The 27,162-nt window shown below is 36.3% G+C and overlaps 2 protein-coding genes across 2 annotated transcripts; one reads left to right on the top strand and one right to left on the bottom strand.

Moving 5' to 3' along the window:
• Positions 1-27: 27 nt before the first annotated feature.
• On the top strand, positions 28-4,924 carry LOC113685430 (DNA replication complex GINS protein PSF2). Its single transcript, XM_089200420.1, has 5 exons — positions 28-270; positions 517-631; positions 1,342-1,441; positions 2,203-2,329; positions 2,827-4,924. The coding sequence occupies exons 1-5, from the start codon at positions 181-183 to the stop codon at positions 2,938-2,940; spliced, it is 546 nt and encodes a 181-aa protein (XP_089056546.1). The 5' UTR covers positions 28-180; the 3' UTR covers positions 2,941-4,924.
• Positions 4,592-27,100, bottom strand: LOC113685427 (uncharacterized). The gene is made up of 17 exons (XM_027202939.2): positions 23,518-27,100; positions 17,813-18,203; positions 17,345-17,503; positions 16,126-16,230; positions 13,289-13,509; positions 12,550-12,804; positions 11,602-11,988; positions 11,216-11,377; positions 10,666-11,041; positions 10,024-10,188; positions 9,193-9,353; positions 8,663-8,714; positions 7,946-8,037; positions 7,092-7,697; positions 6,532-6,625; positions 5,900-6,003; positions 4,592-4,982 (listed from the first exon to the last, which is right to left on the bottom strand). The coding sequence occupies exons 1-17, from the start codon at positions 25,552-25,554 to the stop codon at positions 4,884-4,886; spliced, it is 5,466 nt and encodes a 1,821-aa protein (XP_027058740.2). The 5' UTR covers positions 25,555-27,100; the 3' UTR covers positions 4,592-4,883.
• Between the last annotated feature and the right edge of the window lie 62 nt (positions 27,101-27,162).

Below are 27,162 nucleotides of genomic sequence, written 5' to 3' on the forward strand. Positions count from 1 at the left end.
TGGGAATCTCAGCCTAGTTCTCCTTCGGTCTTCTGCTCGTTCAAATTATCCAGCGCGGGAAAACATGGCGGAAAGAGTCATTGTAGAAAATTATTGTTGCCGTGTTTAACAGTTCATTAAAACTAGTTGTACTACGAAATCCGTCGACATCAACTACTTGAAAATTCTTCTGTTGTCGTAATGGATCCTTCAGAAGTGGAATTTCTAGCCGAAAAGGAAAAAATATCCATTCAAACTAACTTCTCTGAGGACAAGATTTATTTGATCGGGGTAGGTGTATTTACAACCTAGGAAGAACGATATAAATGAATACTTTTGTTTTTAATGAGACGAAGAGACATATTCTCGACGATGGCTTTTTGCCAGGGCTATTCATTTGACCACTGTTGTTGTGGATGCTACTCTTGAAGTAATTCTGTGTACGTACATTGTATGCCTGCTTCCAACGGACAACTTGACCACAATTTTCTATGTTATTTTCACTTTTTGACGCAATTTATACTTTCTGATTTGCAGGGAGACATTGGACCATTTAATGCGTCTCTGCCTACGGAAGTACCCTTGTGGGTTGCAATATTTTTGAAACAGAGAAGAAAATGCAGAATACTGCCTCCCAATTGGATGGATGTCGGTAATATGTTGTTCTCAGCTCAGATTACAAGTAGTTTTTTTTTTCCAGTACCAAAAGAGGCATTAAGGGTGCTAAATAAGGCAGAGAAGCAATCAGATGCCCCAGAATACTCCAACACTATTTTAAACCACATCTTACAATCAAGGTCTCCTCCACACTAATGCAAAGTGGAGAAAATGAAGAAAACAATCTGACATGCTTCAAAATGGCAGTGAGACATTCATGCATGGTGCTTTTACTGGAAAAAGCTAGTCAGGCAGCTCCTGTCGTGTTCTTGAATAAGACACCTTTCATTTATACTCCTGTGGGGTAGAGGGGGGATTATTTGCTATGAACAAACCTAATGTTACTACAGAAGGATTAGGGACCATAGTTGGTTCACGCTGCAGAAATAAGGATAAACTCTGATGGCTAAGCAATGCAGCCTCAATATGCATACCTAACTGCTTGAAAATGCCAGCTTCCTCAATCATTTCACTCGTGTGTATCTGTTTTAGATCCCCCTCCTCCCCCCCGCAACAAAATCAGTTACCTCCATTTAAATTCATTTTAATCATCTTTTCTTTTTTTCATTTATGTGCACAATTTTGAGGGAGGAGGGTGATATACTCAAGTTATATCCCCTGGCCTTGCTTGCCATCTTTTAGGTACAAGAGTGTACCTTAAAATGAGAATTCTGTGGCCAACCACTTTGAATCCTTGTTTTGCAGAAAGGTTGCAGGAACTTAAGGAAAAAGAGAAAGAGGCAGATTTCTTTACCAAAATGCCCTCTAAACATTACATGGAAGTAGCTTCTCTTCTTCTCAACAGGTATGTTTTAATTAAGTATGATAAAATGATATGATAAAAGAATTAGTAAATTATGCTAGTAACACAAATTGATTATTGCAGAAAGAGCTTTCTTGTAGGGTTTATTTTGTAGTGTTAAGTGACTTTCAGGTCAAAAATAGTTTAGTTCCTTTTTCCTTATTGATCAGTGTTCATCAGTGTGGTAACTAAAGAAAGGGAAATGCAAATCAAACCAGTTTAAAACCATGTATCAACCCTTTAACCCCCAAGAGTGACTGGCATCTAATTTCTCCTTACCATATCACCCCTGAATCAAACATGAAGGTCATAAGAGTAAAGGAAGTGACCACCAACTAAAGAAGCTCTTGATTGTTAGACAACTTCTCCTTGTCAGCACCTTGGGCAATGTTTAGAGAACAGTATGGAGAATATGTATACTGATGTTAGGGTGTGAAGGGTTAAGTTTAATCATTGATTTTGTTTGATTTTCAGTCAGTATGGCATTAGTCAGTGAAACTCATAAATCATTTAACCCTTTTCATCCAACCATCAGTACACATATCCTCCATACTGTTCTCCATATATTTCTTTAGGTGCTGACAAGGATAATTTGTTTAACAGTTAAGTGCCTCTTTAGTTGGTGATCATTTCCTTTATTCTCATCACCCTAGTGTGGGATTCAGGGGTGGTATTGTGAGGAGATAGTAGATACTAGTCCCTCCTAAGGTTCAATCAGTTATTGAGTCCATCAGTCAGTCGGTATGTACAACTTGTGGTTTCAGTGCTTCAGATGATATTCCTCATGCAGATGAAGTTCGCACATTAATTAAAGACATCTGGGACTTGAGAATTGCCAAGCTTAGAAAGTCTATTGACATTATGGTCAGCCAGCAGGAAGTTTATGCCAGAGTAAGTTTTTTCCTGTGACATACGTAGGGTTTCCTTACATTTGTGATGGTAAGGAAGTGATCTAGGACTTGATCATAACTATAAGATAAGTGATACAGAATACCAGAACCTCCCCCATTTTCCTTATAATTAGGTGAATGGGATCATGCCATTCCCCCCCCCCCCCAGATAAGGTCTCAAAGGTTTCATTTTGACAGGTTTCCCTTACATACATTTCTACTCCAGGGTTAAAAGTAGCCATGTGAGATCATAGTTTTGTGCACATAAAGTGACACAGTTTTGTGATTGTTATTAAGACTTTACCTGCACTATTTCAAAACTTCAGTGTGCACATTATCAGGCCACAAAATCTCCCTGAACAATTATAAATGAAAAAAATAGATACAATATGAAACATAGTGAGTGCGTAACCTGCAGGGCAAATGATTCTAGGGTAGGATATTGCTTTGCCATAGTTTGATCACTTTTCATTGATATTTTTTGTTTTGTTTTCACAGTTGGATGATTTGTCATTGATGGAAATAAACGTGATTCGCCCATTCCTGACACAAGCTCTGGATCACATGCACAACTTGAGGTGTCATGTTGCAGAAAATCCAAGTAACACTTAACAGAAGGTTGTGAAAAGATTGTGATTGTGACATAACAGAAGGTTGTGAATTCAATGTAATGCACTTCAGGTGTCTTTATGTCTGTTTACACAACCACTAGAATTTAGTAATAGCACTCTTCTTGCTACACTAGAGTTGAAATAGTACAAGTAGGTCTGGTTTTCCTGAAAATAAAAGCAGAAATCTGTAAGTAAGCTTGTAAATACACTAAGATGCTGTCAGTCTGGAATGTGACACTTCAAGCTACAACAGTTACTTATATAGTTGCCATGGCAAATGAGAATAAATGTTTGGTGATTAAATTTGCAGTTTAAGTGTAATCTGGAAAAAGTGTCTTGACGAAAATGTAATTAATAGCTACCATGTGTCTTTCTTAAGGCTGTATTCTCTTTGGTGAGTGACTTTTGAAAAGCAATATTTCACTTTTCTGGGGACTCTGTGGGTAAATTATATCAAACTGATCAAATGGCCAAAACACGAGGTGATCAGAAAAAATGAGTTACTTCCTAGAAAAGTAAACTTTGCTGTAGATTTTGTCACTTAAATTTTTCAACTAACAAATGAGGACAGTTAGACTAAAAACTGCTTGAAGCTTGGAAAAATGCAATTACCAAACTTGAGATTTTCTAAGAGCTGAATCCAAGGAAATTTCCCTTAACTTTATGATGTTTCCACCTTAACTCAGACCACCCTTTTTTTCCAATCTGGTCAACCCTCTTTTCTGGGTGCTACAGACCCATCCCACATCAGACCCATATCTAATGAAACTCTGGAGACAAGGGGGAGATGATGATGGACATGTCAACATGGACTCCTGCATCCTGTAAGGGTGGTGAAGATGTTGTGTAAGCATATTTCTGACAATCAGATGCATAGTACTTCTTTCCAAAACATATTACTGGCATTTTGGATTTGCAAAGTAGAGAGAGGATTGGGAGAAAATTATATTTCTGTAAAGAAGGTCAATGAGAGAAAGGATTAAGGTGGCACACAGAGGAAATTGCTCCGTCTTTCCTTACCCTCCCTTCCCTACCAATTTTTACCAGAATAAAAAATTGCTTGGTAATTTTACTAACTTGCACTCACTTAACCCTTTAACTCCCACAAGTGATCAACATGAAACTTCTCCCTATAATATCTTTACATTATCTAACAAATAGCTAGTGAGAATACTCAAACTTATCAGGTGGAAGTTTTCTTGATCTAACACCAAATTCTCATAAGGGATGTGTCGAAAGAAAATGTCCTCGACGACTTAGACTTTGGTAGCAACTGTAATATTTATTGTATCAATAGATTTCACCAGATCACCGTAAAGCTCTTTTTGTAACGTTTTTACATTTCAGAATACTGTATACCTGCAATATAATTTAAAAGAATATGTGTAGCAGCTAGAGGGGAGAATTAACAGTCAGATCTTGGGAGTTAAAGGGTTAACATAAGTGTGACCAGAACACAATTTCTATAATTTATTTCTGAATCATTTATTAAGATCATGGGAATAAAGGAAATGATTCCTAACTTAAGAAGCTTTGATTGTTAAACAAATTCTCCTTATCAGTGCCAGAGTAAATGTAGGAGAGGAGTGTGGAGAATATGGATACTGATGTTAGGCTGTGAAGGGTCAAGAGACACCTGCAAAAAAGGCTAATTGTTTTTCATATAATTTATTTACTTGTCAATGGCTTAAACTTCTCTTCATCAACATTACAGATAATTCTGGAAAAGCATGGGGAAAAAAATTAACTTTTGCACACAACATAGAAATATTTGTTGAAGCTTAAAAATACATTAATGTATGGGCTTTAATATTTTAAAAGTCTGAAAGTTTTCTGACACTTTTGTGTCTGTGCATAATGTGAGAGCAAAACTTTGTTTCTTGGGAGAATGCAATGAAAATCTAGTTCTTAAATATAGAATCTTACATCTATGTTACACATATATTAGCTTTTTAAACTGTCAATAAAGAAATGAAGTCTATCTAGACCCTCTCTTAGTGTGGTCTTTTCTTCTTGAAGTTTCTTCTTGGCTTGGACAAGATTCTGAAGAGGAAAAATGCTCTTTAAATGGATTGAATGAAGTTTACGTAACAGATATGACAAAACAATTAAATGCTTTAAGTACTTCCAATCAATTCTCTTAAGCATGGTCATCAGAGAAAATAGCAGGCAAAACAAAGGCTACTGTAAATCATCCTCAAAATGTTTTGAAATTTATATGATAACATGTGCTTGATGCAGGATGTAGAAGGCCAAAAATATACGAATCAGTAATACTGTAATGATGAACTCACAGGACTGGTTATTTCAACAAAGTTTAACCATTGTTTAACAAAACCGCATTCTAAGCCATCTCTAATTGAGCCAAATCCTTTATCTGAACATTAATTTTTGTGAACTGTGTCAAGAGAGCTGAAAGCTAACAAAGGAAGGAATCCCTGAGGTGCACTGCTTTTGCAGTTTGGGTTTAACCTTGTGTAAAGAACCAACCCACAGTGTTTGAGCAACCATCATGGAATAAGCAGTTTAATCATCTGAACAAGGCCAACACAAAGAAAGAGTCAAATTGTGTTGGATTAATTTCATTCTATCAACCTTCTAAAGAATCATAATTATTAACATCTTTAAACGGTTAATATATCTCCAAGAGGTGCATATATATTGTGTCTTGGAGCACTTTAAAATTAAGCGTCATAAAACCAAAATCAAATCAATCAAAATTATAACAAACAATTAGAACAAAGCTTGAGACAATTAGCACTCAGACAACAAGAACTCAAAACAAAATAGATGCATAAAAGCTATCAAGTTTTCAGTTTGTTTCATTGCTTCTGGATGAAAGAGAAAACTGGACAAGTCTCTAAGACCAATCACAGTGGGTGGTAAAATAAACTCAATGCAGCCTGCAATTACTTTTAACCCTTCATTAAAAATTGCTCCATGCCCAGCTACTAACTTACCGTCATTTGGAGATTAAGAGCCTGTGCCTCATCATTCAGGGAAACATTTTTGGATTTTAACAAATCAGCATTGTCTTGGAGAACACCTATTTCCAAATACCTCTCTGCAACAAAAGAGTTGGAAGATAAACAAGACAACATAAGTACGAAATGGAAAAAGGAAAAGACTGTGCACAAGCCATGTGCCTCACATTGAAGAGCTTATTCCAGTTTCAGGGTCAGATCAAGAGGGAAAGAGTTGGGGAAGGGGGGGGGGGGTGTGTGTGTTGTGGTCTAAACTTCTTTATCAGACCTGTGTTTTTTCCTTTTATTGCTTGTTTCAAACCAAAGTTCTTACTTCAACAGTATTGCTAGATTACTTTGTAACTTGAAATATTTAAATTTTAGTCATCTTGAAATATCTCTTATTTAGGTTATAGTATAAACAGATCCTATCAAGGGAAGAATCTGCTGGGACTTAATCAGTTTGATTTTAAATAAATAATAGCATTCTCCAATTGTGATTACAACTCCAACTCTAACTACAGCTAAACCAGCCACCCAAGAGTGATCTTACACCTCAGCCAATTCAAAGGGTGATTTTACCTCAATTCAACAACACTTTGTGTGTTAAATTTCAAGAAGAATCCTACCTGCTGCATGTGCATAATAGGATTGCATGACAGCCTCAATTCCAGACCACTTGTACCCTTCCTTTCCTTGGGATGATGACTGCTGCTCCTCATCCTAAAAACAAAAATTGAGAAACCACACCAAGTTACTCCCAAACTTAAGTTTGGTCTCTTGTTTATTGTCTTCAATAGTGCATTGCTTAGCTGTTTATGACCAAAAGCTTCACAAGATTCTTTAGCAAATTGCTTGATAAATTGAGTTTACAGCAAGATTCAACTGTTAAGAAAACGTTATATTACGTGTATGTTGATGAAAAAAGATTTTAGGGTCACATCATCAAAAATAAAAATTAAAACCCTGTGATAATTTACCTAAAAGTATTACAAAAAGTGTAATCACCTGGCCATGTGTCACAAATCTATCTAAGGCTGCAACACAGATGTGAGTTTTTTTTTTTTTTTTTAAAGTGTACCCCAGAATAAATTTTTTGTTCAATGATTATGGATGGCAATAATCAATTTGAGAGGGTTATGCCACAATATCTTCAATCTCATCAAGGCAGGAACAAAACTATCCTCACCTTGGAGGGTTCTCCTTGTTTATTTCTAATGCTATTCTGCTGGTCTGACAAGGGCAATGGTCCAAACTGACGTCCTTGTATATTGGTTGGGTGCTGTGAGAGGTAATCTCTAGTCTCTTGTTCACTAAAAGTAATCCCCACACTTCTCAGGGGCTCTGGTCGAATAGGCTGTGTCACAGTTCTGTGGTCAGCCCTGGCATGAGAGGCAACATTCCCATGCTCATGTGAGATTGACAAGAGCCCTGTATGCCGAAGATATGGCGGACGAAATTGTGATGCACTGATGTTGCTAAAAGGATCTTCCATATTTGTGAGTGATTGAAGAGTTAGACGAGGGGGGACATGGTTAGAACTACTGCTAATTGTAGGACTTTGTCGAAATCTTTCATCACTGCTGCGACGAAAGGGTCTATCAAATGGATATGAAGGAATCCTTTTTTCAGCTTCCTCAAGTTTTATATTAACTGGTTGTTGTTTTTCTAGATCTTTGTTTCTGTTTTCTTTTCGTTCCTGCTCCTGTAGTAGCTGTTGCTTTTGTCGAGTTATTGGTCCAGTTATTGTGTCTGGGTCCAAAGAGCCTTGGCTGTTGTCAGAATCTCTGTCATTCTAGAATAAAAACAGAATGATTACACAGTCAATCAACAACAACCTACCTCTTTTTTTTTGTCTGGAAACAGAGCTGATCAATGCAAAAAAGGACTGCAGATAACACAAACCAAACTGGCCCTTTTCAAAGAAATCCCAACATAAAATCATATCAGAAAATTAAATCAAATTCCAGAATCAATCAGTCCAGCAACTATATTGAGTATTGATCCAGGGTTTATGTCCTTAGCTTGATATGACACACTAACCTCTTTATCCCTTCGTGCTCTTTTTGGAGGACGGCCCCTACTTTTCCGGTTCTTTCTCTCATTTCTTTTGACCTCGTATGTTTGCTCCAGCTCTGCAGGGAAGTAATCAGTATTAAGTAGTTGCATTCTGGGGATCATACATGGCTCAAGCTAACATTGCAACTCAAATTCACCTGTCATAACTGTTGATTTCAAATTAATTAATTATCAGAGTGTTGTGCTAAACAATAATATTTTCCACCACATCAAACGGCAACTTGACTCTAACAATGCCTTTCCCGGCCCAAAATTATAAATAGGTTCCAGTGAATAGACAGGTTAACCTTATGAACTACTTGGTGGCCAACTGCAACTACCATCCTATTCAGGGAGGAGTTGCCATTCTTAAAGTTGTTTCTCTTTTTAAAGAAACTTACTAGATAAGTTTTGTCAGCTGTGGGGGTCAGTCATTAAAAACCTAACCTATTATCACCAGACTGTATCGTTGCAGGAACAGTGATACAATTAATATTTTTGAGTTAGCATTACCCATCATTTAAACTGATGAAATAACTATGATCAATTATTTATCATTTACTACAAAAAAAAAATGCACATGCAATGCTGGCTTTCATTAGTGGCAAATTCTTGTTTCAAACTTAGAAACACATTTTGAATGAAAGGATAACTTAAATAAACCTGACTGTAGGTCCCAAAGGTAACAAGTGAGATACAAACCTTGTCTTTTGCTGGGGGGTAACAGACCAAGCTTGGCCATAAAGTCAAGCTTCTGTTGATGGAAAATTGAAATTTCAGTAATTATCTTTTTTACTCTCAAATAAAAAATAATGCCTGATTTGCCACTAACAATAATTAGAGGGAATAAGGACAATCCTTTCCTATCCTGAAAATATTTTCAAGAATACTAATTCATTTTTCCCATACAGATGCCAAATCTTTTTCCTGAACAAAGAGATGACTCAAAACATTTGTGTCACAACAACACCAAATTAATGCACAGTCCAACTGGCATAATTCCATATCCCCAAAAGCAATGACAAATTAACCCTCTTTCTGTAGATGTTTATGAGAACTGGTATTCCCACAGAACTTGCTGTGCTCTGTTAAAATACATTTCTTTTTCTTATAAAAAAAACTCAAAATAACATTGTTCATATCTTTGCACCAACACATAATATTCTTCAATATTTCCCAATAATAGACTTTTCACCAGTCTGATGTTAGCTAAATGATGTTAATGGACTAACCTCTGGACTGGGAAAAGATGGTGGTGTGTTTTCAATGTTTTCATCAATGTTGCCATTAACATTACTGTCGTTCATCAAGTTGTTGGGGGAATCAATGCCATTTTCATTGTCATGATCACCGTCATACTTTCTCTTAGAGTTTGTTCCTCCTTGGCTCAACTCTGCAATAAAAAATTAATGTGCATAAGAATAAGCAAAAAATCTATAGAAATCTATAAAATTATCACTTTTATTTTACAAAGGGAGATTTCATCTCAAAATGCATCAAAATTTTAAAGCAAGTGTCTCCAGCCCACTGGAATTGTAATAGAAATATGTCATTCCCCCTCACAGCCATATGCTTCAAACACTTTTTTAAAAAAATACACACGATAGATCAGCAAATGGCTTGAATTCTCAACAGGAACTATTTTCCACACGACAGCTAGAATTTAAACAGCTGATTATCTGATATGTGACAGGGGAAGATTCTTGGATTATTCTTTGAAAAATTGAGACAATAAAGGATAGATCCATAAATGGAACTATGTCTAAGCAACTAAGCAGAGTAACACAAAGACAAGTAAAAGCTAGGTTAGTGTGTGGTGAAATTCTGTGTACATTAATTCTCAGTACTGTTCTCTATACATTTCCTAAGGTGCTGACAAGGAGAATTTGCTTAACAATCAATCAATCATTTAATTAGTGATCATTTCCTTTATTCTCATGACCTAAATGTTTGATTCAGGGATGATAATGTAAGGAGAAATTACTGGTAGGTACCAGTCACTATTACAGCTCAAAGTAATAGTCTTCATCATAACTTGGTGAAATCAAATTAAAAGTTGTTACCTTTTTTCTTTCCCACAGTTACAAGCCCTAGCCCTTCAAGAAACCTTAGTTTAGAAGGATCATGTCTAATCTTGGGAGGAAGCTCATCTACCACTCTCTCAACTTTAATTCTTTTGGCCAGACTGCTAGGAGATGACCTTTCAGTTGATTTTGGTCTCTGTATATCTACCAAAATTATGTAGAGGACAGCATTTACATTTTACAATTTCAAAATTAAAATAGTTACCCACACATAACCTTCCCTGTATACATTGTATAAGTTACCCTTGCGCTGATGAAAAATGTCATTAATTGTAGGCTAAAATACAAAGGAAATAACCAAAAGGAAAATAAAAGCCAGATTTCATGATCAATTTTCCACTAGATGCTATTTTGAAAAAAAATTACAAACATTTAAGCTTATGTAAGAGATTCTCTCTGTGATTCAATAAGCAGACCTCTCTCTGATTCTGTAAGGAGAACTTCTGTCTTGGTCAGTCATGGGAGTTAGAGGGTTAAGGGTTGATGCTTGACATTTATAGCAAAAAAAATAGTACACAGGCATTCACTTTCGTGTTCTCTGTCACATTTTGAATTGAGGACTGAAGAAATTTGCTTGTGCCCATATGAAACACAGTAAAAATTATGGCAAGTTGTCTTTACCTGCAGGTTTGTATTCTCCATTGACAAGTGCTGCCAAGTCTCGTCGCTGCCACTCCCTTTCACCACCACCACCTCTTTCAACCCTTGGCAAATTTCCATGAAAACCTTCACGGGTAAATGGATGGGAATCTAAGAAAGGTGTGTCATGCAACCCTGGCCGCTCTGATGGTCCAACAGAAGATCTTCTCGCAGTATCAGGCTGAAGATGTCGAAGATCTAATTCATTTCCATAACGATCACCAAATCCTTTTCCATCAGGAGGTGGATGGTGAAAAGCATGAAAAGGAAAGCCCCGGTACAGGTGATCTGCCTCCCTACTGGCTGCTATCCGAGCCAAGGATGGGTCACCTTTGTGAGGGTCAACTGAAAGGGGGCTCTGATGAGGAAAATTAAAAAATCAATAGATTAGGAATTGAGGAAAACTGTCCTTGAGTTAGCTTTTTTCAGCACAAAAATGTCTGGATTTGGTCAATTCTCTTGTAGACACAGAAGGAGTGCACTCTGGGATTTGAGTCAGAAACAACTGAGATTATCAAATGCAAGACATTACCTTGCTGGTGTCTAAGTGCTGTTGGTGATGTGGCTGAGGATAACGCAAAACACCTAAACCTCCAGGTTTTTCTTGTGGTAGGTGATGTCTTGGCCAGTCCTCTCCAGGTGCACGGAGGTTGTCTTTCTGCTCAAACATCAGCCGCTCATGCAACAGGAACTCCTACAAAGCAAGAGGCATATCAATACAGTGTCAAGCAGGAATGTAATGAGAAAAGGAAAAACCAACCAAGGGAGTTTGCTCAATTCTGGCACCAGATTCCCAAAGCTAAAATTATAGGCTGGAAATGTATGACAGGCAGTATGAGGAAGTCATTTTTAGATCTCAAGTGAAAAGGTTTAAGATGGGGAAAGAAACATTGAGATCAGTTACTGGAGTATACTAACCTGCCTTTCTCGTTCTCTGACAAATTCAACATGCCTCTCATCCAAGGGGTGTAGAGGGTAAGGAGCATCCCTCGGGGGGTGCACCATGTATGGATGAAGAACAGGCACCTCATGTGTCGGGAGAAACATCCTTTTGTATTCACCAGGTCGTGTCATCTTGGACACCATTATGGGGTCACCTCGAACATGAAGCCCATGACTCCTAGGTGGCTCAGATGAGCTTGATGACGGTGCTCCACCAGGTGTGCCATGCCCATGAACAGGGCAGGACCCTGGTTTGTGCTCCTGGTAGAGACCCCGCTGCAGAGGTGCTTCTGCAGTACTTCTTTTTGGCTCTCCTGGGCCACTTTCACTTTCTTTGTCTTTCTTTGCAGACTCGATAGATTCCTAAATATTCAGAGAGGGAATGAATGAAACAATGTTTTGTAGCTCTTTCTGAACAAGAAAATGACTTGTACCCACATCTAACAAAGGAGAGGAATCTGCCAAATTAGAATTTCAAACAAATGGTGATTCTAAGTTGAACTTATTGCTCTGGTCCTGTCTATAACATAACACATACATGTAAGAGCATGGTAAAGATGTAGTAGTAGTGATATGGGGATGATGACAACCATGATGATGATGATGATGAGAATTCATCAAGGTTTGAAATATATGTAACTTCCATTGCTTTTCAGTCCTTTATACCCTAATAGTGCCAGCATCTAATTTCTCCTTACAGTAATTCTGCTGAATTATCCATTGAGATAAAGAGAATCAAGGAAATGATTGCTAAGTAATAAACTTGGATTGTTCAACAAATTCTCCATGTCAGTAAACAAAGAAAATGTACAAAGAAGAGTATGAAGAAGATGAATACTTATTGTTGGGTAAAAAGGTTAATTAAATTAGTTCTTCAGGAAATTAACTTATTGATAAACAAAATAAAAGAATGTAATTTCACACCTGCTTCCTAGTTTCACGAGACTCAGGATTGTCCCCTGGCCTTAAATGTGGTGAGTTCTTTCGAACAAATGGATCAACACTTCCCGGAGGTAGATGCCGCGCTGCATCACCAGGATGAGCAATAGGAAGGTCATAAGGCTCTATAAGCACTGAACCATCTGGCAGAATAGAATGACGCTCATGCTGTTGACGTAAATGTTCTGCTGCTCTTTGCTGCCTCCAGGTGCTAAAACGGATGTCATGGGGATCCAAAACCTGCAGGGAAACAATTGGGGACATTTCATTCAAATTGTAGATTAATGGTATCACAGTGATCATGGTTTTTTTGGTGAAGTTAAATGATATCTAAAGCAATTGACAATGGATCCTTGAATCATTCACTATACAAATAAAATGGAAAATTTTATTACATTCAATCTGGTGATATAAAAATTATCACCAGGATGTTGCCAAAAGGATGTCAATCATATTGCTTTGTGTGCTCTCTTTGTCAGTTTCATCAGAGTTTTAGCTTCAGGGAACCTAACTATACAGCTCTACCAACAAAGATATTTTTTCTCTCTCACCAAGGTAACAATCATACACAGACTTGTTCACTAAGTCAAATAATGACCTGTTGATAAATAAGTGGTTCAATGAAAACAGCACCATTTCACTCATTTCCAAAAGTGGAATTTGATTAATTTTCTTTTCATACAAAGAATAATCATGTTCATTTTCATAATCATAATTATCTTACCGCTGGAGGGTATGGTGTTGGATAAAATGCTGGTAACATATGGGCTTCTGGACCATCTCGCTTAGAGGCCAACAAAGGAGGGGGCCCAGGTGGATGGGGCCCTCTTGGGACATATATTGGCAACTCTGGTTTAGCCCCATAAGCAGGATAAAAGGCTACAGGAGCATGAGGAGGTTCTGGGCCAGGGTAGTGCTCTGACAACATGGGTACCTCTGAATGGCCTTTAAAAGATACCAAAGAAGGTAGTTAGGAACAATAGATTATATTAACCATTTTGCTGCATTGGTGGAAATAAAATCTCATATTTTAGTAACATTTAGAACTTATGTGAGAAAAAATAGTGTTCATCTATATAAAAAAAAAAAGCCATTGCACCCATTGCACTGAACAGATTTAAATGTACATGTACAAGTTAATGCTCTTTTTTATATATTAAAAAAACACATTTATTTCATGTTTTGGACCTTGAGAAGAATATTGGTCTTAGACAGCTATATAGTTATAGGTCTTATATACATATATATATCTATATATATATATATATATTTTTTTTTTTCCCCGCATGGTTTTTTTTTTGTTAACATTTTTATTTTTGATCTTTCTAAGATATTAGCTAATGTTAAATAGCTACCCTGAGATTTGAGAGTAAATAAAAGATGTGTATGTAAGTATGTGTATAAATGTGAGTATGTATGTAAGTATGTCTATAAAATCCCCTGATGAGTGAGTAATCACGAAACAGGCTTGTAGGGATGAAAGTATAGTCCATTTGCTTTTTTCCCATCTCAATATATAAGTATGTATGTATGTATGTTGAGATCTTTCTGTGACCTAAAAAAAAATTTCAGGATAAAAAGGAATCCCATAATAAAATTATATCAAGCTAGTCTTAATTTACATTTTTTGTTTAAGGATTAGGGTAATATAAATTATCTTAAACAAAAGAAAACATAAACCAAACAAGTTTAAATAAACTTAGCCTGGAATTACTCTTTAACTGCATTATACACAACATAGATATTATATAATATATATATATATATATATATATATATCAAAGACAAAAATTAAAATTCAGCCAAACATGTGTCTGCTTTCCATAAACAAGTGTAATTGACAAACACACTCTTGTTTTTATGCTTCAATAAAGATTATGTCCATATTCCCAAGGAAACCAAGATTTGGCTTTAAAAAAAATAAAATTCTGAATCAAGTAAGCCAGGGGTATTATTTCTTATCTTGATGGAATACCCACAAACACCATGTTCTGTGATTCAATCTCAAATATTTCAATATTGAATGTAGAAGATACAAAAGAAGTTATTCCATCAAAATATCCATTTTATTTTGTTTTGTTTCTGGGGAAGCAGAAAAGCCAAAAAGGAGATAAATTCAAGTTTCTGTTTTGATGGATTTGTGCTTTCTTTTCATGACAAAATTTAAATGAAGCATTAAATAAACAGGTTTTCTTAATCTGAATCAACTACTGGTAGATATCTGTTTGTAGATTAAAATGACTTCCCTTTGATCGCTCAAATTAATTGACAGTGAATTGACACAAAATAATTTTTCATCAGAATTGCAACATATATCTTGAAGTGAAAGAGTTTCTTGTAGGAACATTGATAAGTAGCATTATTGTCAATGACCTGCTATTCAAGGCAAATAAAAATGTGTTTTGGTTTCATCTACTTATGAGAAACAAAAGTCTGAACCTCTAAGATCAAAGCTACAATCTTTCAGAAAATCAGAATAGGTTGAAGTTGAATTTAACCCTAAAAGATAACCTGGAAACCTCAAAGAAATACAACACACTATATGATATTTAATGGTTCCAATCCTTTTGATATGAAAACCTTGTGCAATTATAAATAACCCCCTACCCAACAGGAATAAATATTTTTCAAATTTTACACAAACCTAAGTGGGATGTTACCTTGTTTAAACACAAGGAAAATGTTCTCTGCTGTATGTGCCACAGTTCACATGAAAAACCTGGATCAAACCTGACTGAAATCACCTTAAAATGTCTTGAGAAAATCCACCACAATTCACTGATCTTATTAATTATTCAACAACAATGAAAGGCATAAGGTTTGAATTTGTTTGGAGATTTCTACAGTTCTACCTCTTTGTCACTTTGCTAGGCAACTGAAATTTCCACAAGAGGAATGTCTGATCATGAATAGTGAAATCAAAATTTTTTGAACCAATTTCCATGTCCTTTCCAATTCAAAAAACACTGGAGACTTCTTTTGTAATCCACCTCGAGGTGACTCACACCATTTTGTCTCTTGTACAAATAATTCATTAACTTATGCTTTTAAAAAAACTTCTGTGTGATCTGCAACATGAGAATACTGGCAGTACATATTTTGCTTACCCTTGTTGATTAAAAAACTGAAGGACAGGATAAAAGGTCTAGCTGTGCGACATGCTGCAAGACCGCACAGTACTCATGGTTGATGTTATGAAGAGAACATAGTCACATACAGACAGGTGGTTTTGGGTAAATTAAAATAAACAAGGCTAAAAAGTGCAAGGCTTATTATTCAAATAACTCCCTTCCCAACAAGGAAAACAGACAAAATCACTATTAAATCTCCCCATACAGTAGACTCTAGAACATTAAATCTTATTTCAACCAGACACTGAAAAAACATGGATTTGCAAAATTAACCAAGATCAGAATTTCCTTGTAATCAAACCACTTTTTTTTCCTATGTCCTATGCAGTTCAATTCAAATTAAATACACAGTACTTACAGTGCCACCTGGAACACTCTAGAGAGAAAACTAACTACTTGCTTTTGTTTTATAATATCATGGAAGCCCTACCTCTGGGAACTGTAGAAAAGACACCTGGCATCACTTCACGGCCCATGCGAGGGTGGCCAACTTCTGGCCTGTGGGGACCCCTGTTTGATTCACGTGTTTGCTCGCCTTTAAAAGAAAATCAAAGAACACACCATTAACATACTATGTGTTAATGACAATTTTGTTATTGTACAAATTGTTCTATCTACATCTATTAGATAATTATCTTGTAGAAATAGCATTATTAAGCTGACAAAACCTCCTGTTTCAAATTAACACAAGTGTGACATTTGTTACTTAATGGGATCACTTGTAATACATTTGCAAATCTTCCTTGTACACAGGAAGAGGGAAGGGCTTGTGGGCATAAAGTTTTTTTTAATTTTTTCCTTCTTATCTTCATCACAGGTTGTTTTATTTTTGCGGCACATAAACATTTATGGTGTGTATCAAAAATTTTGTTCCTTTTGAGATCAGTTAAAAGTAAAACTGAAGAACAAAATTAAGTCAAAAGGATTTTCATAACAAATTTACACAGCTGAAATAAAAAAACCATTTTTGACAAAGGCTGTCATTCTAGGTTGGATTGGGATATTTGCAGTTTTAATGCTCTGCTCCAGAAGCCTCTGATTTCTTTTTTGGGATATTTGCAGTTTTAATGCTCTGCTCCAGAAGCCTCTGATTTCTTTTTAAAACAATTTTCTTTTAATAAAGAAATTAAAATCAAACTGGAAAGGGAGTACTGTCTCATATATCTTCATACTTTGCACCACATGATGCCTTTATTTGTTAAAATTACATTGTATAAAAGCACACAGGAGGCTAAAGAAAGAAATCTGTGGGAGACATGTTGGTGTAGCAGTTAGCTAGAATGCTTGACTTTGGGCTTTTGTGTTCTTGGGCAGCACACTTTGTTCTCACATGCTTCTCTTCACCGAGGAGAATAAATGGATCAATATCCCCCTCTAGAGGGAGTGACAGCACTTCACAGTACTTTGCTCTACTGAACACAGGATGGGCTTTAACACTTATGGGTCCTTGGCCAAGCAAATTTCGCTTTTCAAAGGAAAAAAGTATTCCTTGAATCCCAAAGTGTGATCTGCACAATACTTTGCTCTACTAAACACAGGATGGGCTCTAGCACTTAATGGCCCTTGGCCAAGCAAACTTTTCCTTTCAAAGGAAAAAAAATAACCCTTGAATCCTCAAGTGTGATCTCAAAAAGAACATTTCACTCTACCTGGCCGGTGATTTCTGAGATCTGGATCCACAACAGGGGCAGACGGAACAGGGGGTGTGCGGACACCAATTACTCCTGGACTTTGATGACCACCTCCTTTATCCTTTGTATTAATTTCTGTTTGTCCTGATGGTGGTGAGGTTCTTGATGGAGACATACCTGATAACAAAGACAGATGATTAACATGTTAACTCTCCCTATGATATTAAGGTATAATCCAGCAATCAGGTAATGAGAATAGAATTGATTAATAAGTTAAACAATTTTAATAAAAATATAGATGAAGAGAGTCAAAACACTAAATTAATGCCAGCCAAAAATTTTACCTTGTTAATTTTTTTTTAAGGAGCCACATTCTATTCTTTATTTTGTTCAATTTTTTTCCTGGTTGATTCTAGAAAATATATCAAATAAAGGTGACCTTTATCAGAGAATCTTGTGGCTCTAAATGTTGACAAAATCATTTACCTGTGCTTTTTGTGCTGATAGCAGAGACACTTGGTGAAACAGAATGAGAGCTGCTATCCGATGGAGTGGGAGAAGAGGCTGATGCAGGAACTGGTTTAGCTTGTTTTGCTAGTTTTCTTAGTGCTGCTGCAAAACTAGCTTGACCTCCTGACATTGACGAGTCAGTTGTTGCAGGAGTAGAATCTTTATTGTGTACAACAGGTTGCAATCCAGGTGACAGAGATGTTGTATAGTGCATGGGGGACGCATTTGAACTGTTGGTGCCCAATTTCACTTTCTTGTTTTGCAGCTGGGACGAGCTACCATCACCTTCACTTTCCTCACTGGAGTCAATGACTATGACACGTCCTTGGCTAGATTTATAATCTTTGACTTCACTCTCCAGAGGATTCTAAGAGTTAAAAAAAAAGTAAAGAGACACAAAATGGAATGAGCTCAGCCATCTGACTGTCAAGTATGATTAAAATGTAATTTCTCTTTATTAATTCAATACAATATTAAGCACACAGGTGATCACAATTGATAAACTTCTCAAATTGTAGGTTATTTCTTTTTGAAAATAACACCAGATTCTTAAAGCAGTCCTCACACTGGCAAAATGAGATTTGCATAGTTTTTGGCGAGAACAGTTTTTATGTTTACCCTAATAATGTAAGGAGTTTCATGACCAAAAACCTGTTTAACCTTTAACCCTTCAGAGTGACTGGTTTCTTATTTCTCCTTACAGGTTCCCCCTTGGATCAAATGCAAAGGTCATAAGAAGAAAGGAAATGATTACCAATTTACAAAGCTCTCGATTGTTAAATGTTTTGTTCGATAATTGTTAAACAAATTATCGGTGTCAGAATTCCGTGTCAAATTCTCCGTGTCAGAGAACATAGAGAATATATATCGTGTCAGAGAATATAAAGATCATAAGGAGAATATGCTTACAAATATTTGGGTGTAAAGGGTTAACGGCAAATCATAGTGTAGCAAATTTCAAAAATAAAATATGTCCTTCCTTCAGACTTGTAGCATGTTATTTTTATTTTGTGGTTCAGTTCCTATGTCAGAACAAACTTGACATTAGACTTTTAATCCTATCAAAGTATCCATTCTATGCACTTTCTGCCATACATTTCTCATTAATTTTATTGCTAAGATTTTGTTTTTAAATCAAACAACATAGCCAAGTTGAGATTTTTCTTTCTTCTCATCAGCTTTCTCTAAGAAAATGTATTGGTACTGTGAAAAGTTGCATATTAGTCTCTCCTGGGAGTGAGAAGATTAGTATGTGATCCATACTCTACAAAACCCTTGACTCACGATATGTATGCTAGGGCAAAGAGTTCTCACTTCCTCTCTAGACAGTGATCAATATAGATCTATTTTTCAAACACCAAAATAACATTATTGACAAGCTGCAATGAAAGCCCTGGAGGAAAAGGAAAACCATCATCTTTCACATGTTAGTGGAATAGATAGTTTGTCTAGATCTCAGCTGAAAAAGGCTGACATATCTTTACTAGCAATGTATTAGGGGTCAAGATATTTTTAGACTGGTAAAACTACTTTGAGCAATGAACTGTACAAAGATAAACAGTCACATATGCTGGATGAAGCTTTTGCGCAAACAAAAGAAATTTATACCAAAATAGCAACCTGCCTTTAGGCAGATGTACGACTTGTGATTTATTTGACACAGAAATAAGGCGAGTCATGCAGTATAGCTTAACACAGTGCTATTAACTCATGTGGAAATAATCATGCAAATTTATATCTGATTTTCAAACAATAGACAAAAGAAATCTTATATCCATAATTGAAGAAAAGTTCTAATTTTTCTTTCACAGCATCTCCTAAAAATGGATAGATTACTTTAAAAATACAACTTATCTTGGCCCCAGAAGAGATTTTAACACCTATTTAACTACTTTCAGCTTTTTATGTATGAGATTCACAATATCTTCTTATTGTGAAGACCATTAATTTTGCATCAACATATCGTCTCACACAACAGCTTTCAATCACAACATGTTTTCTCTGCCATCCCTTATAAGATATTGAGGTAATCACATTGATAAATAGTCCTTGGGATAGTAACACAATAATTTCTAGGAAAAGCACAAATGCAACCATGATTCCCCTGCAATAAATACACCTACACTAACCTTTCATGTGTCACAGTGGTCAGGAGAAGGTTGAATGTAATTCAATATGTTTTCATTATTGCAAGCAAAAGTGATCACAAATGATCATTTCCTTATAATGTTCCTTTTGAATTTAATACTGCAGTTGGCTGCTATCAAGATTTATTTTCTAGGTTTTGTGAACAATGAGAGACACACACCATATATCTATAATTTAGAAATTTGCAATTAGAATGATCAGCTTTCCCCAAATAAATTACCAACTACGATGAAGGACAAACAATAGATGAACCTCATGTTGGAAATACCCAAGACATGTGCTTCACAACAACAAATTCTAGAATTAAAAATAATATAACAAATTACACTCCTCACAGGAAGGAAATTCAGCAAATTATTATTAGCAGAAATATTGGAAGCCATTTAAGTCTAAAGACTTGACTTCATGGATGAATTGTTTTTTTTTTCCACATGTGCCATCTTACCCTAAAACAACATCTTGTATAAACTGCCTTTTTCTATTCATTATCCATGAAAGAACTGCTCAGAATTGAAACCTACCTCTGGGAAATGTCTCCTAATTAGAACATAAGCAGAAAGAATTAATCTTTTCTCATGATAGAGGTTGATTTCTGTCAGTGATTCACTTAATGATATTCAGCAGCTTAATATATGCTGATATAATAACGGCTTGGTGCAAAATTAAAGCCTACAACTCTGGGCACTAATTTTGGCTTGGCTTGATTAGCATAAGCTGCCATATGTCCTCTCCAAACACCAGCTTTAATATGAATTGAAAACGTTTTGAGACAATAATCTCAGTTAATGTCATGCAAAGCATTTTAGCAGGTTTCGTTCTGGTACCTATTGCTTCCCTATTGTTCATAACAACAAAACTTATTCAGTATATCAAATTGTAACCCTGAGAGTCTCATCAGTGATAACTACAGACGAATTTACCCCAGGGAGAGACTATTTTAGCACTAAAGATCAATATGAACACATCAAAAAATGGTAATACCTTCCTAAAGCCTGATTTTCTTCCTCAAAAAAACTTCTTGCACTGACAAGCTCAATATTACCTTCACTTATTAATTATTCATTCATTGTATTGCTTCTTTATTCAGTAGGAGAAGCCAAACTAAACCATGCTCTCTCAAGCTTGTATCAACAAATACAAAGGACTGTTCAAGAAAACTTTTGTATTTCACAAGATTAAACCTAAAACAATAAAACAAGAGCAGAGATACTAAATATCCATGAAAAGAAAGCTAGATTCTATCAGAGGCTAGGTGTTGCTTTCTTATTTTACACATGCCACCTGTTCTTCATTGTTCTTTTCATATGCAAATCACTACAATTAACCAACCACATTAACAACCACCTTTATGTTTGCCCGCAAAGGTCTGAAAGAGTACTGAATTCATTATGGTGACTACGTCAGCCAAAACCACTGAGCCAATGACTATTGTGACCTCTAATTAATGGCCACAGCATACAGCAGAGAAATCCTTTGATTTCAAAGTCAAAATTTATCTTGACTAATAAGGAATGCATACAAATATTTTTGTATAATTAGCAGATGAAAGGAGGCACAAAGCTTATCTTTTGATAGCATACAGTTTGGTTTGCTCATTGTGAGTATGTGTTATTCCAATGACAAGTTTTTTTCTATTGTCAAGTCAGCCTGATCTAAGAGCAATAAATTTGCACACAAATGTATTCCTAAATTCAATTACCCAAAATAGTAATTCTTACTCATCCAATAGACTAACAATTCTAAGATTCTTTCAGGTATTTAAATCTAATAAGAATGATTTTGTACCAAATAATTAACTATTTCTATTTATTACAAAAAGAAAATTCTACTTTTCGACTCAATTTTTTGATCAATGTTATTGTCTCAGCACTAATAGTTGAAGCTAATTTAGTTATAAAATGTCGATCAACACAGCTTTTTTTCCTAACTCAGGAAACATTCCACATTGTTAAAAGCATAAAATATATGTGCCGATTAACTTTAAAGCACAAAAATTTCTACTTGTTGTGTTATGAATCTGATTATAAAAATTTTAAAAAAGGTGTCCAGCTGGAAAAAATAATTTCATCCCCACTAATTTTTGTTTAAATTCAGTCCATCTTGCATAAATATTAGTTGAGCTGAGAATTACACTGTAAATTTAAGAGTAAAAAAAAAAAAGCAATAGAGATTCTTAATACTTATCGCAGAAACAACTAATATGAATGTCTAGCCAATTTGACAATTTGCAAAATAAGACAAAGGAAACCAATTTGTATTGAAACTTTCAACACTGTCCTCCCTAGATACTGCTTAATTTCCAAAGGGGAATTTGGTTCAGTTATGAATCAAGGATTTACTTGTTTACATTAATTTTATGTCACAAAATTATTTCAAAACTAATACATATTCTTCTCTTTGTTCTTAAAGCTCAACATTGTTTCTATATGTATTTCTCAACAATTGTCTCCAATTTAAATACAAAGATCACAAAAGTTGACTTAGTAGACCAGTGTTTAACAATAAATAACTGTAATTTTTTAACTCTAGCGAGGCATGATATTTACATTGTCAAACAAGACACAAGAGCTGTAAGTACACAAATTCAACAAAGTGATAGGTCAGCAAAACATAAATCCCTCCACATGAAGGTCTTGTAAATATAAAATTCAAATCAATTGATGGCTAATCAAATGTCTGTACACAAAATTGGCGATAAATGTTGGGGAAAACAAATTATTTGAAAAGTGATTCAATTTGGCAAAGAAAATCCCAACAGAAATGTATAATTCATTTGTAAACTGCAATTGTTGTTTTGTTTTGTTTTGTCTTTTTTTTTTTTTTTAAGGAGAAAAAATAGTTTTTGAAGTTTACTGCCGAATGTATACTGTCTGGCACTCATCACAAATCTCAAATCTGAGCTTTTTAAAATACTGACAATCTCCAAATTATGGTAAGCTCAACTGAAACATCTACTGAGAATTTTCTAAAAATAAAACTAAAAAATTCATTATGATGATAGTCTATACTACTGTCCTATTTTCTTACAATGTTATGTAATGCAAAATATTTCCTCTTTCAACTCTCATTTTTCAATTCTTCTTATCTATTGATAAGAGAAGCTTTCAACTTGATGAAAAAAATCTTCTTTAAAAGGGGTTTGAGAGATTGTAATTTATAAATAATTATTAAATAAATGTAGTTAAAAACATAAAGGTTGATAAGTATTTCAGAAATGATAAATGATTTTTTTCAAAAAGGCAGATTACAGCTTTCTTTAATGTAAAAATACAATACACTTAGCATACGATGCACAGCAGCCATGTGGAATCAATCATATTTGAAAGATATGGTTAAGACTTTTAAGTTGAAGAAAAGGTGAACAGATAAGTTATCAACAAGACCAAGTCCTAGCCCTGCTGGAGAGGATCACCTGAATTACTTTTTTTTTTCCTCAATGTGTTCCTCAACACGCAGGATAACAAGCAAGACCTGACAAAATGTTAAATACACTTAACAAAATGTTGTGTTGAAGTCATCTGAGCAAGTCTTACCTTGTCTACACCTTGATTATCCCATTCCTGCACCATCCTAATTGTTACACCATTAGAATCATCCATTGCTTCCAGGTCTCTTTGAACCTCCCGCTGACAGTTATTGCACAGGACAACATCTCTGCCATTATTTACCAAAATTCCACTTTTTGGTGGCTGGTGATGGGATGGAAACGATATCAACTGCTTATTTACAGCTCCAGATGAGAGCCTTGACACTTGTTTGCAACACAGATAACAGTTTATGGTTGATACCAAATACTTTCGTAGCCATCTGTTGGATTCCTCAGGAATGTCTGAACTTTCATAAGCATTCCACTGCATCATAAGGTTATGGTAACAAATCTCACAAGTAACAGCAGTTCCTTCACCATCTATAGGTTGAGCATTGATAGCAGGTTCTCTAGATGACAGGAAGGGAAAGAATGGACCTCCATCATGAACACCCTTACCACTGTGTGGATAGGAATACAGCTTAAAATGAAGTGTTGAGTTAATACTGAGACCACAAAGAAAACAAACTGCAGAAATCTCTAGATCCTCCGTGATTGCTGGACTTAGTTTAACTGCATAAGAGCGTTCATCCTGAGGTTTTTTACTTTGCTCAAACTCTTCCCACTCTGACCTCAGTTGTTTGTAGCATTTCTTGCAAAGAAATGTCCGACCCTCTGCATCCAGGGGTCTGCTATCTTTTGGAGGTGTCAATGATGCTATGAATGGAAAGTAGAAGTTGTCTTTGAGGGGATTGGTGTTTGGTTTAGTGTGAACAGGCCGCAAGTCAGATTCAGAACAATACTGACCACAAGTGTAGCAAGCAATCTTAGCCATTGTCTCGGCCTCTTCTGGTGTACCTCCAGCTGACTGAACCATGACCTCATTACGAATTCTATATTCCCTTTTGTCTTCACAAATCCCAGCAGCTTCAAAGTGTTTCCACTGTCTATGGAGTGATTTACGACAGCCGCTGCAAGCCCTTGTCAACCCTTGTTTTGTTAATGGCATGGCTCCCTCTGGAGTGGGCAGATTGTTAAGAAATGGATAATAGGGGTGTCCTGGTGTATGCTTTCGTGAATACAGAAATCTTCCTGATGTTGCAGGCTGTGTGACTCCACAGACAAAACAAACCATGGTTGACAGCTGAGACTGCTGCTCCCTAGGAAGGGAGGGGTCAGATCTTAATTGGTACTGTCTCTCACTCAATGGAGTGGAATTCTTCTGAAAGACTTGCCATTGACGAAATAAAAACTTTTGACAAGCTTCACAGACAAGAACTTTACCCAGGTAGTCCATTTGCTTTGCGATTGTGGGAGGAACATGTCGTGCAAGACATGGATAAAACGGTGTCTCGGTTTTAAGCTGCGGTCTTGTGTGTACACTTCTCATGAATTCTTTCGGCTTTCTCCTACTACAGATGTAACAAGTTTCAAGGCCTACAGAACGACGAGGAAAAGCATTTAGCGGTGAATTCTCCACCAAAGGACCAGCTGAATCTTCGGAAACCGGATTAACGTTTTCCACGTCTGAAGTGGTGGCAAGAAAATTCCCTTCCGCCGGTTCACTATGAACAGCCGGATACAACTCTGAACTATCGTTATCAAATAAATTCTCTCCTGCCACTGTGATGTTGCTATTGCCAGCTATTGTTTCTTCGCCTCTCGCTAGGTTGTTCTCAACAGGGCTTTGAGGTCTCTCTCCGCTTGAATCAGGACCTGACCTTTTCAGCCAGTAAATTCGCTTTGCAACTGGAGTGGCGCTCTCTTCGAAAGCATGCCATTGTTGAGTGAGAAAGGAAAAACACACCGTACAGGAGTCGACCTGTCCGCTTGTTTTATCGACCGGTCGAGCACCATCGGCAGGCACATGATACTCCAAGAACGGGAAAAACGGCATCTTCTCGGAATTTCGAGATCTACAGTAAAGAGGCCAGTTTGCATTAAACGCTCCACAAATAAAGCATATCAATCCACTGCCACTCGAACTTAAGCTTGGCGCCGAATCGGTAGTCCTTTGATCTTTTACCCCGTTTAATTTAACCATTGCGATCAAATCAACGTACTGTAGCGCCACAGAAAAACCAAGGACCCTGCAGGAGTTTCAGCACATCCTGAAGCCTAATCAGCGCGAACACCGGGGTTCGATTGAGGAAAATGCGATTTTTGAGCAAAAAGTAGTCTCTGCTTTGTGCATGTTGTTGATGTTACCCACTATGCTTTGCCGACTTGTCCACCTGGTTCAGCTGATACAGGCAGGACACGCTACTCAAGGACATCTTCTCAAGGAAGGAAGGAAGAAGAATTTCCTACACACCAATGGGCTTCCAAAACAAGTCCCAGGCAAAAATTGGCGCGTACTATAAGGAGTTAGCGTAAAGTACTAGCCACTGATAATCGAATCAAAATTTTGCTATATTTTTCTGAATTGTAATACGTGTCGCTTTCAAAGCGTGTTATCTCCTTTGTTTGACGCCAAAAAGATGATCACGTACGTGTTATACTGATCGGTCTAGGGTCACAGGTCTATTTAAAGAACAAAGGTGACCAATTTAGAATGTTAACAATAGAAAAGCTTTTAACCTCACCTAGCCAGGGAAGGTTACTGAGAATCCCGCATTGTCAAAATATTTGTTATGGAAAAAAACCGGACTGATACATGAACGGATTGTTTTAAAATTGTTTTCTTTTCTGTACAATTGTGTCTTATGAACAGTTAAGCACTTCAAATGCTTTCAAAAATTTTGCTTAAATGTTGTGACGGAGAACCACTTTAAAGTTGTAAGCATTTCTTCTGAACAATCGCATTTCATTAGGGCTCGAAATGTTCAGTTCCATTGATATGTGCACGTGCTTGACTCTTCCCGGAAGTGGTTAACGATTGAACGATGAGCTATGCTCTGAGCTGCAGATCGAGCCGTTTCTGGTTCGAAACGGAAACGTTTTCATATAATTTGCACAATTATCTGTACATTTAGCTTGTCTTCAAAATGATTTTCGCTTTGACTTTTCGTTATAATCGGTTAGCCGGTCGGAAAAACTCGATTCTTCCCATGAATTGTTTGATCCGATGAGTCTTAATTAGATCCTTGAGAGACACGTGTTACTTAACTAACTATAGAATATGATAATTTTCGATTAGGAGAAGTCAAGAGCTTCTGAGGAGGAACATAAAAAATGAAAGAGAACAATTACCACCACCCTTTTGAACGTATAATCGTTCAACCAAAGGAGGGGGAGGCACTTCCGGTTTCTGAGAGATAAACCTATCAACTGGAAAGCTCTTGTTTCACATGAGACTGGAAAAGATCTTTAGAGACTTTTCTCAGCAACAAGGAAGGAACTATTACAGACTCTTGACTCAACATCCCAGTTGTCATTCTCGTCACAAAAAATGTTACGTGAATGCTTTGGTATCTTGTGAAGCTGGATTTTTTTGGGTCTATACCAGCTCAGTTGTAATTTCTAATTGTAGGAGAATACATGCCATTCCTGATTCATTATCTCTTTGCACGAAAAACTGTACGCTTCAGAGTGGAAAAATAACCCATGTAAGGGAAAAAACGCTACATGCCAAGCAGAGCGAGAAGTGAAAAAAATGTTTGCAGTTTCATCCTCTTTCCTACGCTTTTCTCCCGGCCCGTGTGTTCATTCC

The sequence above is a fragment of the Pocillopora damicornis genome, chromosome 3, assembly GCF_964200805.1.
Source record: "Pocillopora damicornis chromosome 3, jaPocDami1.2, whole genome shotgun sequence".
NCBI lineage: Eukaryota > Metazoa > Cnidaria > Anthozoa > Scleractinia > Pocilloporidae > Pocillopora > Pocillopora damicornis.